The sequence below is a fragment of the Montipora foliosa genome, chromosome 6 (genome assembly GCF_036669935.1).
Source record: "Montipora foliosa isolate CH-2021 chromosome 6, ASM3666993v2, whole genome shotgun sequence".
Classification (NCBI taxonomy): domain Eukaryota; kingdom Metazoa; phylum Cnidaria; class Anthozoa; order Scleractinia; family Acroporidae; genus Montipora; species Montipora foliosa.
In genome coordinates, this window is record NC_090874.1 from 33634137 (window position 1) to 33649518 (window position 15382).

At 40.7% G+C, this 15382-nt stretch overlaps 1 protein-coding gene across 2 annotated transcripts; it reads left to right on the forward strand.

Annotated features, from left to right (window-relative positions):
• The first annotated feature begins 667 nt into the window (after window positions 1–667).
• LOC138009006 (chymotrypsinogen 2-like) lies at window positions 668–12596 on the forward strand. 2 transcript variants are annotated; one of them, XM_068856301.1, is made up of 6 exons: window positions 668–764; window positions 1085–1197; window positions 2924–3282; window positions 3581–3719; window positions 8373–8426; window positions 11539–12596. In XM_068856301.1, exons 2-6 carry the CDS (start codon window positions 1140–1142, stop codon window positions 12318–12320), a joined length of 1392 nt encoding a protein of 463 aa, XP_068712402.1. In that variant the 5' UTR covers window positions 668–764; window positions 1085–1139; the 3' UTR covers window positions 12321–12596. The 2 variants fall into 2 exon arrangements, with proteins under 2 accessions (XP_068712402.1, XP_068712403.1); XM_068856302.1 differs by having other exon boundaries at window positions 683–764; window positions 1101–1197.
• The last annotated feature ends 2786 nt before the right edge of the window (window positions 12597–15382 follow it).

Consider the following 15382-nt stretch of genomic DNA (forward strand, 5'->3'; position numbering starts at 1 on the left):
TTAGGAAAAGATCTTATATAGTCCCAAATGCTATGAAAAACAATGGGGAGCCACTGTGCAACTTAACGTCCATAATATAACTGTTACAATTTTATTAATAAGCAAGAAGCCTGAAATGCCGTGTCCTAGAAAAACGGTAAGGGCATTCCAAAAGAACGCAATATCTTTAACTTCTTTTTGGTAACAATTGTTTTGCTTTCGATTCTACCGTTGTCTTTCCTAGAATTGAAAGATCTCACGTAACTGCAAGGCTAAAGACTAGTATGAGCCTTTAGTTCAAGATGCCTGGAAGGTTATCCGATCTTCCTATGTGATAGGTAAGGATAAAGAAAGTGCGGAATATTTTTTTTGCATGTAACAGTTAAAACCTTACACTGGGTTGCATTGAAATTCATCTTGTTAACGCTCCATTTAACCAATGTTGGTGGGGCCTATTGAAGCTTGGAGAATTGGTCTTGCTAATAATGAACCTACAATTGTTGTTAATATATCAGTGTACTAGGCATTAAATATTCCCGAGAAGTATAGCAAAATATAAAAATCACTTAGCACTCCCTAGATGACCGTTTGCTGATTAAACGGGAAGAAAATGTTGAATATTCTCGAACCAGGCAGGTAATTATCTCTTTAAGCGGGTGGTTACATTTTATGTATCGGATTACCACCATTGACACGGTCGGACATATGACGTCTATAAAGACAAATATGGCGGAACGAAAATTGAATTGAATTTGGGAAATGAGCTACGGTCAACCAGTCTTCAGGTAATAGATATTTTTTCAGTTTCCACATCGAGCTTTTTTCATAATTTCACTTTGCTAAAAATCTGTCGCGACTTACATTCAATCAAGCCCTTGAGTTGAAGGTCATCCTTGTGTTAAATTAACAATCATTAAACCATCGCCTAATTATAACAAACTGAAATATATAGAGTAATAGGAAGTGTTCACGATTTACTGGGAAGATTGCCTAAGGATATTTTCGCAGGATATTTTCCTTGGAATGTCAGGAACCCGTGTAAATACAATGGTTATATACCCTAGAGTTAATGTACCTGATCTCGCTTCACAGTGTTTTGTTGCAGTTGTTCTTTTCTGCAGTTGTTTTGACTAAGATGAGCAAAGAGAGGAAAGAGAACCATGGCGTTTGAATATCTCCATCCATTGTTTGCCTTTCACTGCATGGTGTTCTCAGCAGGTATGAAAAGGCCAGTGATCAGGATTTTAATTAACACGACGTTCGGCTAGGCCAGAAGAAGTCATGGAACTGTCAAGGCATTTGTCACTTGTTTGCCTTTTTTTCCAAAACCACTTTTCTTGTTAGAATGCTAAATTAAGCTACTCTAAGGGTATCCACTAAGTGGTCTTAGGTTCTTCCGATTTTAAACCAGTCATTCAACCGTAGCCCTTTCCATCCACTTGCTGTCACAACATGCCACTATAAATTGATTCCTTTCCTTCTTTCAAAGATAACATGGATTTAGCCAAGATTAAAAGCGGAGCTCCCGGTTTCTAACTCCAGAAAGCAGTATAGTGTATATGGAAATAATTATTATTCTTTGATCAGTAGAGTTTTTCTGAAGCAAAAGCATATAACAAACCAGGAAAGATTTATTGCTACTCGACGTTTCGGGGTCATCATGACCCCATTATCAAGACACTAGTTAAATAGCATGCAAATAAGGAAACGTACAAGATAAGCATAAATTAAAATAAACGGCCTAAACAAACATCTTGGCGCGGATGGAATCCGTTTGCACGTTCAATGTTGGTTTACGCATGCGAATGTATAACATTTCTTTAACGAGGCAATCAAATTTGCCGCTACATTTCGTGATGGTGTGAAATTGCTCAATGAAGCGTTCAGGCATTTCACTATTGTGTTGGAGGTTATAAATCGAAGATGACTTTCTAGTGTAGCGTAGAAGGGCACACTAGAAAGTCATCTTCGACTTACAAACATTATAACCTCCAACACAATAGTGAAATGCCTGACGAAATAGACAATGGTGACAAGAAAACTCGCCAATGATGTCTGCTGTAAGCTTGAATGGCGACGTCAACACGCGTACGGTCAACACGGAATAGACCATTTTCGAATTCTCACGGCTGGACTGGATCTAGCATGGAATGGAGGCTAATACGGGCAAATCTTTTCAAATGCAAATTAATTTGCTCCCATTAGCCTCCATTTCATGCTAGATCTAGTCCAACCGTTGGAATACGAAACTGGCCTATTGCAAACGTTTTCAGGCCTTCTTCCTCAGGCCTTCTTCCTCTTTTTTTAGCGAGCTTTACAAAATATGTCAGGCAGCGAGAGATGCATTAAGAAATAAAACATCAGCTGAAAGCTAACCTTTGTAAATAGGTATTTTGTCTCTCTCTCTATTTCTCTCAGCTTTTAACGGTGTTTTTTTCTCCTTCCTCGGCTTCTCTCGAGGCTTTTTTCGCTTCAATTCTCAACTTTCGTCGCCTCTTCTCTCGTGCTCTTTCCTGCTCTTTATACCGTTGTTCGTCACTAATAGTATGAAGTACTTGAAAACAAGTTCCTAAAGTATACACGTTTTTGAACGCGACGACAATGCCTACACCATTTCTTGAGTGATTTTTCCCTCAAAGAAAAAACGCAGTTGCACATTTCGCGCCAAGAAAATCTAACATACCCCTTCCCCCGACGGGATGACATCTGATTCTCTTCCCTTCCCGCACAGAGTGTACGGGCGGGATAACGCTTAAGCCACAACCAAAATTTCTCGGATGGATAGTTTACCAAATTTTCTTGGCTATGGAGCTACGCGCGCGCGAGATGCTCCGTTATGAAAATCGGTAAAACTTAAGGATTTGCTGAAAGGAAAAAAAACGATCCATTACTTATTTCCACTTACTAGTTGGTTGATAAGATCCATCCTTCGTCCTGTCCTTAGGCCTTACATATGACCTTTTTGATCGTGACTGTGTAAGGGAACATAACACGCTTAGAAGGCAGCGTGGAGCTCAGCCCCTCATCTGGTCCGAAACGTTGGCCGGTAACGCACAGAAATGGGCCGAGTATCTTGCACTGAACGACAAGATCCAACACGATGTTGACACTTTGGCGGAGAAGGACGAAGGCGAGAACATAGCTTGGTTTGTTCCGCCACAACCTAAATGCAAGTTCGGTTGGAAACCGGATTGTGTCATGTGTAGTGAGGTGGTAGAAAACTGGTATGATGAAGAAAAGAACTATAACTATGATCAAGGGACGGCTAGGGATCCAAGTTTACCAATCAAGCACTTTGCACAGGTCAGTTGCAACATTCCCATATGAGTGACAATACACCAACTATCTCAGTTCATTTTATACATCTCAGACTGTGAAAATAGTAGTAAACTGTACAGGAGTGCTAATCGAGATACAATCAGTGGCAAAAGTCTTGGGACACTCAACCTTTGCAGTTGGTTTTGCTACAGAGTTTGAATAACTTCCCCCCCCCCCCCCAACCCCCCTTTAGTTTCTGACATATCTGAGAGGGTTTCAAGTTCATACTGGCGTTAGCGTCCCAACTACCTTTGCCACTGACTGTATCCTCGTCCGACATTAGGTTGTATGGAATGGATCCATGGAGATAGGTGTCGGCAGTGCCGTTTCAAAGACTTACGGCTTCATATTTGTGGCTCGATATTCACCCAGGGGAGCGGTAGGTGGACCACAGGCTTTCAAGAAAAACGTGTTCTCCTCAGGTAAGTTATGTTGCTTTCATAACTGAGGCCTCTCACGTTTCATGTTTTCAGAAAGTTAGTAAGAATTGCACATATTTTATTTTACGTTAAAGCACTCTTTATTGCGTTTATTGCTAAACAATACACTCGCTACCTCCATAGGACACAGCGCTAATACATCACAATAAAGCCAATATACACCTACAAACACTACTGAACTACGTGCATCGATGCACAAAAAAACGTGACCCAAAAAGGTTAAAGAAATAAACAAAGCAGTTTGAAAAAGGTACTTTCATCACGAACAAATAACTGCAAGATTCTCGACAAGCAGAACGTAACAATAACACTGTCACTATCGGTACCTGTAGGATATCAGAGCCACTTAGGCGACCCACAAAGCTCTAAACAAATCTCTTTAATCAAGCAAAGAACACCTACACAATTCAGACTCGTTGTCTTACATTCCCGGATGTACTAACGCTCTCATGCGCTGACCTAATACACTACATTCCTTTCTCTCTTCACTTTAACGCCTACAGTCCAATATAAAAAAACAATTAACTATCCATAGGCTTCTTAAAGCATGTCCTAGAACTCTCACTTCGATACTTATACTGAAGAAAACTTAAATGTCAGTCTGGTAATATTAATAGAGACTCTTGAAGTCCAGTAATTGGTCAAATGTCACTCTCGCAACACAACAACAGGTTGGATAGTCTGAAGTTGTCCAAGTTAGTATAAAACATAATTATTTAGCCGTTTTGGGCGGCTAGCAATTCTTCCTGATTTCCTCAAAGGTTTATCAGCTGGAGAAGACCAACTTCTGGTGGTGATTCTGCCATTGGTACAGGATCCTCCTCCATAGGCGGCAACTCAGTTGCTTTGGTTTTATAGGGGGGCTCAACAGCCTGTAATGTACTTTCCCGGTCTTCTCGGTCTGATGTTAGAGACGGTTTGACATGCCGAAGATTTTGCTTGTACTGAACTCCCTGTGGCGAAAGTACCAGATCTTCGCTCAAAGCCTTTCCTTCGTCTTAACAACTCCCTGGTGCCCTTCATACTCCAGACTAACAACTCTCTTGCGAAGAATTTGGGGGATAACAATTCTTGTTCCTCAAAGAATCACATGGCCAATAAAGGTCAACTCATTGTGCACAGGCAAGTATGACCGAATGGGAGCACTGTCCAATTTGCCTTCGACGAGACAATTTCGGACGGATTGTAACTCTGGATCCTGTGCCGAGATCCGTTCAATCTCCTTGATTCTCAAAGCCGTAGGGTAAGTGTGCAGAGCTACCAAACGTACGTATCTATTATCTTGTATGGACTGATCTGGGGCAGATATCTTTGTCAATCGGGAAAGAGGAACATAACAAACTCGATAGTTGTAGGGTTGAAGACGCAGAACCCATCACTCTATCCTAGCTGAGGGTCTTGACTTTCTTGAATATATGACTTTCAGTGCTTCATGGTCGGTCACAAGATCAAACTGGGGTACCTCATACAGGTAGTGGTGGAAGCCTTCACAGGCCCACACGAAGGCTAGTGCTTCCTTCTCCATTTGACTGTAACGACGCTCCACTTGACTCAAACTTCGACTGGCGTAGCAGATGGCACGACTCTCTCCACCTTTCTCTTCCACAAATACTGCCCCAAGTCCCACGAGACTAGCATCAGCAATAAAACAGGCAAATGCGTTCTTGTCAAAGTTACAAGAACTGGTGCACTGGCAACTTGACCCTTCAATTTCCGAAATGAAGTCTCCTGCTCCTCTCCCCAGAAGAATGGCTCTCCTTTCCGTGCAAGTCTGGACCAGATGTTGTTGCAAAATCTGGAATAAATCTGGCACTGAATCCCACGAGCCCTAAGAAGCTCCGAACTTCTGAAGGCGTTTGCGGTTGACTTGCTTCAACAACGACTCTCACTTTTTCTTCAGTCGGCCCGATTCCATGCTTGCTAAGCAAAAGACCCATAAAAACCACTCTCGTCATTCGGAATGTGCACTTATCAGCGTTCACAGTCAATTTTTCTCTAAGTCGCTTCAAAATACAGTTGAAATTCTTATCATGCTCCTCCATGTCTTGGCCATGAACAATAAGATCATCTGCTATGTTAGCTACCCCCTGCAGACCTACCATTGACTGCGTGAAGATGTGTTGGTACTTTTCGGGTGCAGCATTGACACCAAAGCTTAGTCGTTTGTACCGGAAGATGCCATCATGGGTGGCAAAAGCAGTGATATCCCTCGAGTCAGCATCCAATTAAATTTGGTGAAAACTCCACTTCAAATCCAATTTGGAGAACACAGCACGTCCATTAAAGTGCCCCTGTGATAAAAAAAAAACACTTCTTTTTTTCCTTCAGATTTTGAAAGTTTGTTTGCTTAACACCTGACTGGCAAAATGTTGAGCTTTGATTTTTATCCAAAGGCCGTTTACTTTGAGTGTAAGTTTTGGATTTCACGGTCCGCCATTACTCACGTTCAAAACTGACCGATTGGACTCAGACGGTTGGATCCAGGGAAAAGTGACGTCAGAGGCTCACTAGCTTAAAATTTCAGCGTGTGAACGCAGCTTATTATATATGCAAAGCGTGAGTTTCAAAGTCTGAAAGCCCAAAACCCCCGTGCTGCATATTAATTCTGCGGCGTACACACGTATTGCATTCTTAAACTAGTGAGCCTTTGACGTCATTTTCTCCTCCATCCAGCTCTCTCAAGAACATAATGTTAGTAATGGCGGACCATTAAATAGGAAAATTACAGTTACAACAAAGAGGTGTCTTTTTGAAATCAAGGCTTAAAACGTGGGACACTTAGTGTTTTGGTAACATAGTTTTGAAATCCAAAGAAAAATATGAATTGATTTTTTGGTCACAGCGGCACTTTAAGGCTCTCGAGCACTTCATCTATGGTTGGCATGGGCAATCTCTCATGAATAATGGCCTCGTTAGCCGTTCGCATATCGACACATAGTCGTATGTCACCTGATGCCTTTGGTGCAACAACAGTAGGACTGACCCATGCTGTGGGCCCTGAAGCTTCTCAATGATGTCCTGTTCAAGGAGTTCATTAACTTTGGCAGTTACCTTGTCTTTCAATGAAAAAGGCACTCGTCGCACCTTCTGAGCCACTGGAGTTACACTAGGATCAATATGCAGCTTTAATTGGTAGTTCTTCCGTTTCCCAATCCTTTTTAATACAGTGGGGTAGTTTGCTTTGAGTTGACCCAAAAAAGAGTCGTCAACAGTGTTACAGTTCTCTGTATTGACAGTTCTGCTTGGCCCACACGGAGAATTCCAAGATCTGCGCACAGCTTTAACGACAATGAAATCTGCTACAATCTTTTTCTCGGTTATGGAAACTTCTATCTGAAACTGGCCTTCAACTTCAAGTTCTCGCGGCCTCCATAAGCATACAACTTTTTTGTGCATGGTTGTAACTGAATGTTTAACCCCTGATGCCTAAGTTCTTGTACAGTACTCAAGTTAACTAGATTACTTGCTGAACCTGAATCAATCAAAATGTTTCTGCTGACGCCACCAATGCTTACAAATATCACTGGCTCAGCATAAGATGACAAAGCGCATGTCTGTCCCTCAGAAGTGAAAGCAAATGCATCATTCTCACCTGAATTCTCAAACGGACCTTCAACAAAATTGGCCTGTCTTCCTTCCAGGCTTCAAGATTTTCCCTCCTTTGCAACAACTAGCCGGGCAACTCCTGTCCCTAGCGAAGTGCCCCTCTTGGCCACAATTAAAACACGTTTTGCCAAAGTTCCCTTTGGATCAATTTCCCGAGGTTTTGCCAACCACATTAGTGCTTGTTCCGGGCTCTTGATTCGGAGTAACAATTTGCTTCGCTTGCTCACGTGAGGCTTCCTACTTACGAACTTTATCTAATGCAGCCTCCGGAGTAATATCATTAACTTCCAGCAATTTCTTCTTCAATTCAACATCTTCCAAATTTTCAATCAATTGATCTCATAGGTTTTCGTTCAAAGATTCACCAAAATTGCAATGACGAGCTTGTTTTCGTAAACGGACCAAGAATTTGTCAGCTGTTTCCCCCTGCATTGGTGCTAGTTGACGAAAAACGAGGCACTCGTACGGGAAAATGAGCATCGAGTTTTCGAAGACACACTGAGAAGACATCATCGGTCCAGGATCTTGAAGATCTTCGTAAATATTTTGAACTTCCATACCTGCTAAATGAAGCAATTGAGCTTTTTTTTCGGGCAGCGTTCGTAATTCTCTTGCCATCAACGTAATACTGGTACGATCGTTGCCACTGTCGCCAAGGTTTCGCGACCTGAGACGGCGACCCTGTCAAATCTAAATGAGGCAGCGCTCATTCGACTGAATTCGCCATCCTCGTTGCAAATTTGCAGGATATCAAGGCCACTTAGGCGAGCTACAAAGGTCTAAAAAAATCTCTTTAATCCAGCTAGAAACACCTAGACAATTCATACTCGTCTTACATTACCAGATGTACTAACGCTCTCATCCGCTGACCTAATACACTACAGTACCCTCTGCTATTTAAAGCGGTATAATTCTACGTACGTTTAAATATTTTAGTTTGGTAATTTAAAATAAACACATTTTATTGATCAGATAAAGAAGTTAGGGGTTAACAGGCTGTACTATTTGTTGTTTTCATTTACATGACAGAAAAGAGTGCGAAGACCTCAGTATCCATAAGTGAAGATACCGCAATAAACTATGGTAAGTAGTGGGGTAATTAAGTTGCATCATCAAGTCCACTCACAGTATATACGTATACTTCGTATGACATCCTCGGATCTGATCCAACTCCTGAATAATGCTTATGCAATGGCTTAAAAAAACAAAACTATGACATACGAATTGCTGCGGCTACAGCTATTTCATAAGGAAAATGCAGTGAGTTGCTGTGCACCTTGTTATCGGCATTACTAGACCCTGAATAAATTTAGTCTTCTCTTAGCCCGCCCCGGATCAAAACGGCCTTCTTGCAATTAAAAGTGTTTCCCGCTTCGGATAAATTTGTTGTTGTGTAAACGTGTAGATTACAGTCTGAAAGCAACTTAAGAGCCGATGTCTGAAATTATGGAGAATTGGGCGTCAGTCGTGAAATTTCGAATTTCTTCATATTTTGCCCAAGTAACCTCTATAGTGAAGTATTTTCAAAAATAACTTTAAAAGTTTCAACAGCTTTTTAAATTTTGCGAAATTGGGAAAAGTTTGAAAACACGGCATGCTGGCCTCCTTCGAATGGTAAAATTGGCGGAAAATCACATTTTTAATTCGCTTGTACGGTAAGACGTGGCGTCGTCTGCTTATGAAACACAAACACAATATAAACAAACTTTAGCTCCTTATAGCACAGTACTAAAATTTGGATAAGCTGTTGAAATGAGAATGTTTTGGCCTTTAGAAGAAAACCAGTTTCGGGCATTTCTAAAAATCGCAAATTTCACCCAACTTCCAAACTACAGAAACCCAATTGGTACGTCGAGTTTGGACTTGAAATAACAACAGCTTTGAAGAACAACCTTTGTAAATTGTAAATAACTGTGTTAAAATATTTCTGGTGACAATGAAAAATTACCCCGTCGAGAGATCAAAATGTGAAGAGTAGTTTGACAAGAATCTCCGACTGAATTTATAACACAAACCGCCGGCTGGCTACGCAAAGCAAATTGTAACCGTTTTCATGGAGAGAAATATTGCAGAAAACCTTTGCAAAGTTACTTAAGGGGCTTGCAGAATAATTTTATATAGTATTGATTCTTTTGAACTTCGATCAACACACACCGCCCTTGGTTCAGTCCAGGACTAGAATCGAAACCGCAACATAACATGAACCTTACCGTGTTTATCCATTATCTGTCTGATCAAAATAATCCTCCACTAAATCGTTGTGTTTGGTACTGTAATATAAGTAGCTTGCTGGAAATGTGATACCCTTGTTGTCGGTACCTGGCCGCAAGTAACATTCCGGCACAGAACCAGGATAGATTGCGTGACGCATGACCTGGCCAAAGGTCAATAGCGATAATCCTTTTATGGGTGTTGGCGTTTTGAGGTGTAAGCCTAAAGTGCGTGCTAGAAATACTAGTTCTCAACAATCTACCTTTTGATGCGAGAAAACCTTTCATGCATTGATATCGAGTCGCTAGTTGTTAACATTTCATTGCATGGCATCTTGTGGCTATTCACTCTTCGTTGGTGGACCCTGCGGCCCCACTTCATTTAACCCCACGAATGCGGAATGTGTTGCAATCGGCGAGTGTAGCAAAGATGTCTACAATCACATCGTGTATTGCAAGATCAGCGACGACATTGCAGTGGACAGTGAATCAAAGCTAAGGTAGGTGGTTTCCTTTAGATATTACAAACGATTTTTTCTTTAGACATTTTTTAAAATTTAATCGGCATTTTTATTTCAAGCATTTTTGAGACAGAAGAGTCTCATTTAAAAATAACAGTGTGCCCACGACATCGAGATTTATTTGGGACTAGGTACAGGTGCAATAAGTGGCGGTGTTCGATCCCCACTTCTGCGGGGATCGATGCCCACCGGGGAAAATCCTGCGAAGGTTTTCTGCAATAATTCTCTCCATGAAAACGGTTACAATTTGCTTTGCGTAGCCAGCCAGCGGTTTGTGTCATAAATTCAGTCGGAGATTCTTGTCAAACTACTCTTCACATTTTGATCTCTCGACGGGGTAATTTTTCATTGCCGTCAGAAATATTTTAACACAGTAATTTACAAAGGTTGTTCTTCAAAGCTGTTGTTATTTCATGTCCAAACTCGACGTACCAATTGGGTTTCTGTAGTGTGGAAGTTGGGTAGAATTTGCGAATTTTTGAAGAACCTGAAACTGGTTTTCTTCTAAGGCCAAAACATTCTTATTTCAACAGCTTATCCAAATTTTATTACTCTGCTATAAGGAGCTAAAGTTTGTTTATATTGTGCAGGGGCGGATTTAGGAGGGGGGGCCGAGGCGGCCGCGGCCCCCCCTTTCAGTTCGTCGGAGATTTTTTTTTTTTTGTCAAAAGATGCAATAATTTTATCATTTTGTAAGCAGTCTGTTGGAGCTTTTGATTTTTTTAGCTAAAGCGTGATTTTTCGCTAATAGTATGACCAAAGTTGTGCGAATAAACTTTCAACTTACAGGCGCTAATATTATCCTTTCGAAATGAGGAAGAAGACTGGATACGAAATACTTGTCTACAGTCAACCTATCTTACAGAGACTGTAACAACGTAAAATCTTAATGCCTATATATATAATTATATATATTTTGTGACTTTGAAACGAAGAGTCAAAAGCCATGCATCAATATGGAATCCTGATACATTACGTTCCAGATTGCACCAGAGTGCATGTAAGAGTACTCAAATGTTCAAAATTTTCTGGGGGGGCATGCCCCCAGACCCCCCTAGAAAGTAGCGCCTAAGGCGCTACTGAGGCGCGCTAACGCGCGCTGATTAGTATTCTTGTGCGGCCCCCACTTTCAAAAAATGCTGGATCCGCCCCTGTTGTGTTTGTTTTTCATAAACAGACGACGCCACGTCTTACCGTACGAGTGAGTTAAAATGTGTTATTTTCCGCCAATTTTACCATTCAAAGGAGGCCAACATGTCGTGTTTTCACACTTTCCGCAATGTCGCAAAATTTAAAAAGCTGTTGAAACTTTTAATGTTATTTTTGAAAATACTTTACTATGGAGGTTACTTGGGCAAAATATGAAGAAATTCGAAATTTCACGACTGACGCCCAATTCTCCATAATTTCAGACATCGGCTCTTAAAGCCAGCCTTTCATTTTCTTTGAAATAATCACTTTCAGAAGTGACCAATCAACAATCGATGCCAGACATCACTTGTGGATTGTCAAAAGAAGAAGGACTTGAACGAAAGGAAGCTGTTAAACCAGGGCAATTTCCTTGGGTTGTGGGCTTTAGATATGCAAACCGGTTTGGCAAGTCAAACTTGTTTTGCCGGGGATCCTTACTGGACCGGGAGTGGATATTGACAGCTTCACACTGTTTTGTGGTGCGAGTGAATCCAAAATTTCAACTCCACGTGGTCCTGGGTGAATTCGACGATGAGAACAAAGATGGTCAGGAAGTACAAGCCGAGGCAGTCAAAGTGATAAGACATCCTTTACATAGAAAAAACACCAAAGATTACAATATTGCTTTAGTAAAACTCAAGTCACCGATAACGGAGTATAATGATTTTATAAGACCGATTTGCTTACCAGATCAAACAATCTCTTTTTCCAGTGGAGAGATCTGTACAGTTATTGGTTCTGGTCGTAATAACACAACACGAAAACAAGGAAATACATTGCACAGTATAGGTGTTGCCATACTTACGCCAGAAGAATGTAGAAAAAATGTCCGATGGTTAACAGACAGTATGCTTTGCACAGAATATACTCAAAGAATACTCGACACTTGCAAAGGCGATAGTGGCGGACCGCTGGCATGCCTCATCAAAGGGAAATTTTATTTAGGGGGGATTGTTAGTCATGGCAAATTATGCTCAAGGGCTCGATCACCCAATATTTATACAAATGTAAAGTATCTGAGACCTTGGATAACTCATGTTATTAAGAACAACTAAAAATGAGCACGTTCTCTTTCTAAGCTTTGCTCCCCCATGCGATATGTATAAGAGGCACCAACAGGAGGGAGGGGGCGTCTCTAAGGACGCCGTTGGGTTAGTCATCATGCCAGTGACGTCGCGTCCCGCTTCGTTGGCTTTCTAAATGGTGGCGAAATTTGTTGTCGCAGAGGCGGTTAAAAATCAAGAATTTTTCAGGGATAAGGTGGTCAATTTTATTAAATTTAGCAATGATAGGATTCCTTTGTTGATTAAAAAATAAAAACAGTAAAGAGGTGTCAGAGGTGTGATGAGTTAAAACGAAAACTTTCGGCCTTCGAGCAAATCAGGCGAGAAGTATTGTCACCCGGTCGGACTTTCAAGGGGCAGTACACAGCAAATTGGACGAGTTCCGAGTCCAGAATAGAAGGTTCATGACAGTACATACAAGGCTACAGGTGTGTGTAATTTCAACTCTTAGATGTTGATGGTTCGCCATATCAATCCCTTCGAAGTTTATAAGGTGGCAGCGCGGAAAGAGCGGCTGAAAACTAAAGTTATTGAATTGCCAGAGTTAAGTTAATTTTACGGATTGGGAGGTAAGTTCAATCTGGTTCTAGTTTATTTTCTCTGTTGAAATGTTGAAATTATTATAATATAATATTTCAATATTCCATAGCCTAGATTCGACTTATTTGACAAAATAACAGATCTAGAGTTGAGGTTCATGAGAATAATCCATCGTTTTCAACAAACGAAAATTCAAAGAATTATAATTATTTTAGTCCTCTGAATTGAGCCTGGAATCTGTTCCTTTGTGCGTACACAATTTGAAATTAGCCTATTGCCTTTGTCTCCATTGAACCCTGATGACAGCCAACATCAACACTATTATTTTGACACTGTAAACTGATGATATCAATTGCTTTCCTTGCAAATATAATAATGACTGCAAAGTTACAGCTGACAATGGTCGGGCAAAGCACAAGTAATGACCAAAATTGCCAAAAAAGAAATAAATAGAATTACAAGACAAAGTCCACCGAGGATGTAGGCAAGTCAGGCAACTATGTCTTGGTATGAATGTGAATATAATTCAAATTTTAGAATCCAACTCAAGGCACATTATCTGCAGGAAAACTAAAAGTCCAGGCCCAGGTTGCTCGAAGCAGGGTTAGCGCTAACCAGTGTTAAATACTATGGAAAGCGCTACCTATAGATTTTGATAACTCTTAGCCAACGGCTTTGAGCAACTGGCCCCAGGCCCCAGTTGTTCAAAAGGTAGATAGCGCTATCCACCGGATAAATCACTATCCAATGGATACCTCAATTGGTTTAATTTCGCTATGACTTATCCACTGGATAGTGATTTATCCGGCGGATAGCACATAGCCTATCCATCTTTGAACAACTGGGCCCAGGCCTCAGTTGTTCAAAAGATGGACAGCACTCTCTGCCGGATAAATCTCTATCCAGTGAATAAGTCATTGCAAAACCAACTGCACTATCCAATGGATAGTGATTTATTCGGTGGATAGACTGTGTTATCCACCTTTGGAACAACAAGGGCCAGACACTACTTCAGTACATGTATGGTGTGTGTAGTAATTTCCACTCTGTTAGAGGAAGAACATCAAGATTGGCAGGTAATTCTACCATGATCAGGTTATTTACAGGGGCATCCAACGATAATCTTCGGTACATATGTGTTCGGGAGAGTCAAACTGTTCTAAGAATTTTGGTTCTACGTAGCCGAACAACTATAGATTTTTTTACTGAAACATCAAGTTATCCGAACAGATCAAATTCTTCTAGGAGAAAAAAACATCTCTTTATACAGTCTTTATACACTACATGGGGCCTAGAAATGGTTCTGGAAGGCTTTTGGCTAATTTGCTGCTTGGGTGCCCTTGTATTTAGGGTTGGCCAGAAATGGTAAGCACGATAGTAATGGCTGCTAAGGAAAAGACTACCCGAGTTTGATTTGTGCAAAGGTGCAACAATATTCTGTAATAAAGTGAAAGGCATGTGACCATAACAGTGGAAAGAAAAGCCTTAGATGCAGGACTCCAAAAGTATTACACAAGGAAGAATTGGATTGTTGCTTCAAATTTAAGCAAGTCTTATAAAGAGGTTCAAGCAAATGCAAAACTAGTATTTTACAATAACAGCTTCAGGAAACAAAATAAGAATGACCATTAAATAATTTCTTGTTTCATTGTGTTTTACAATTTGCTTTGAAAAGGTTTTGTGAGGCTTGCCAGTTCAATAGGATGACGATTGTAAATACAGCACAAGTAAGAGCTGAATAAAATAAATTGGACAGGCTTGTGTAGAGAACATTTCTCCCTTTTAACTGCTCAGTAAACACAAACATATAACATAAGTAATAGTACCCATTGAAGCACGCATAAATTTGACAATTATTTTTGGATGCACACCTACCCAACTTCATTGGTGTGTTTGTTAAAAAAATGTAATTTGGTGAGTTCTTGAAGGGATATTAAGTCTATGAGGCAGTCTTGTGATCTGAAATGGCTTCCATTATAACATTACTGTACAGAACAGATGCTGCGAGATGCAAAATGAGATGACAAATTTCACCGCACTGGTCGACCGTGTTTTTGCCAGCGCAACTCCACGGTAACAGGTTTACCGTTTTGGAGGATTTGTAATGTAATGTAATGGGAAAAAGCAAGTGAGCTTCTGAAATACTAAATCACACAGCAAGATCGCAGAACCAAATTTAAAAGCAGTGCCATATTTGTTTATAAAATAATTAGGATAGCATGAGCACTCTGGTTGGTCAATAGCTGTGTTTAGGTGAGAGTAACAAAGGAGACTAATGTTGCCCATGCGCCGCATCACTTCGAAAATCCCTTGAAATTCAGTCAAATTCATTCGAAACGCGGGAAAATGAGTAAAGGCGGATGTTGTGTCGGCATCGTTAATATTCATCGCCTGCTTCCAAAAGGACGGCACACAATGACTGCAAAGATGATGAGTCGTTGGAAAGACTTTGGCATTACCTTATCTTTATGACCGATACTAGTTCAATACAATGTGAAACACGGCGAAGGATC

Excerpts from the sequence above, each read along its gene's own strand:
- LOC138009006 (XM_068856301.1), top strand. The coding sequence starts at position 1,140 with ATGGCGTTTGAATATCTCCATCCATTGTTTGCCTTTCACTGCATGGTG. Across the intron at positions 1,198-2,923 it reads CTGCATGGTGTTCTCAGCAG|GCCTTACATATGACCTTTTT; the intron begins GTATGAAAAGGC and ends TCCTGTCCTTAG. Across the intron at positions 3,720-8,372 it reads GAAAAACGTGTTCTCCTCAG|AAAAGAGTGCGAAGACCTCA; the intron begins GTAAGTTATGTT and ends TTTACATGACAG.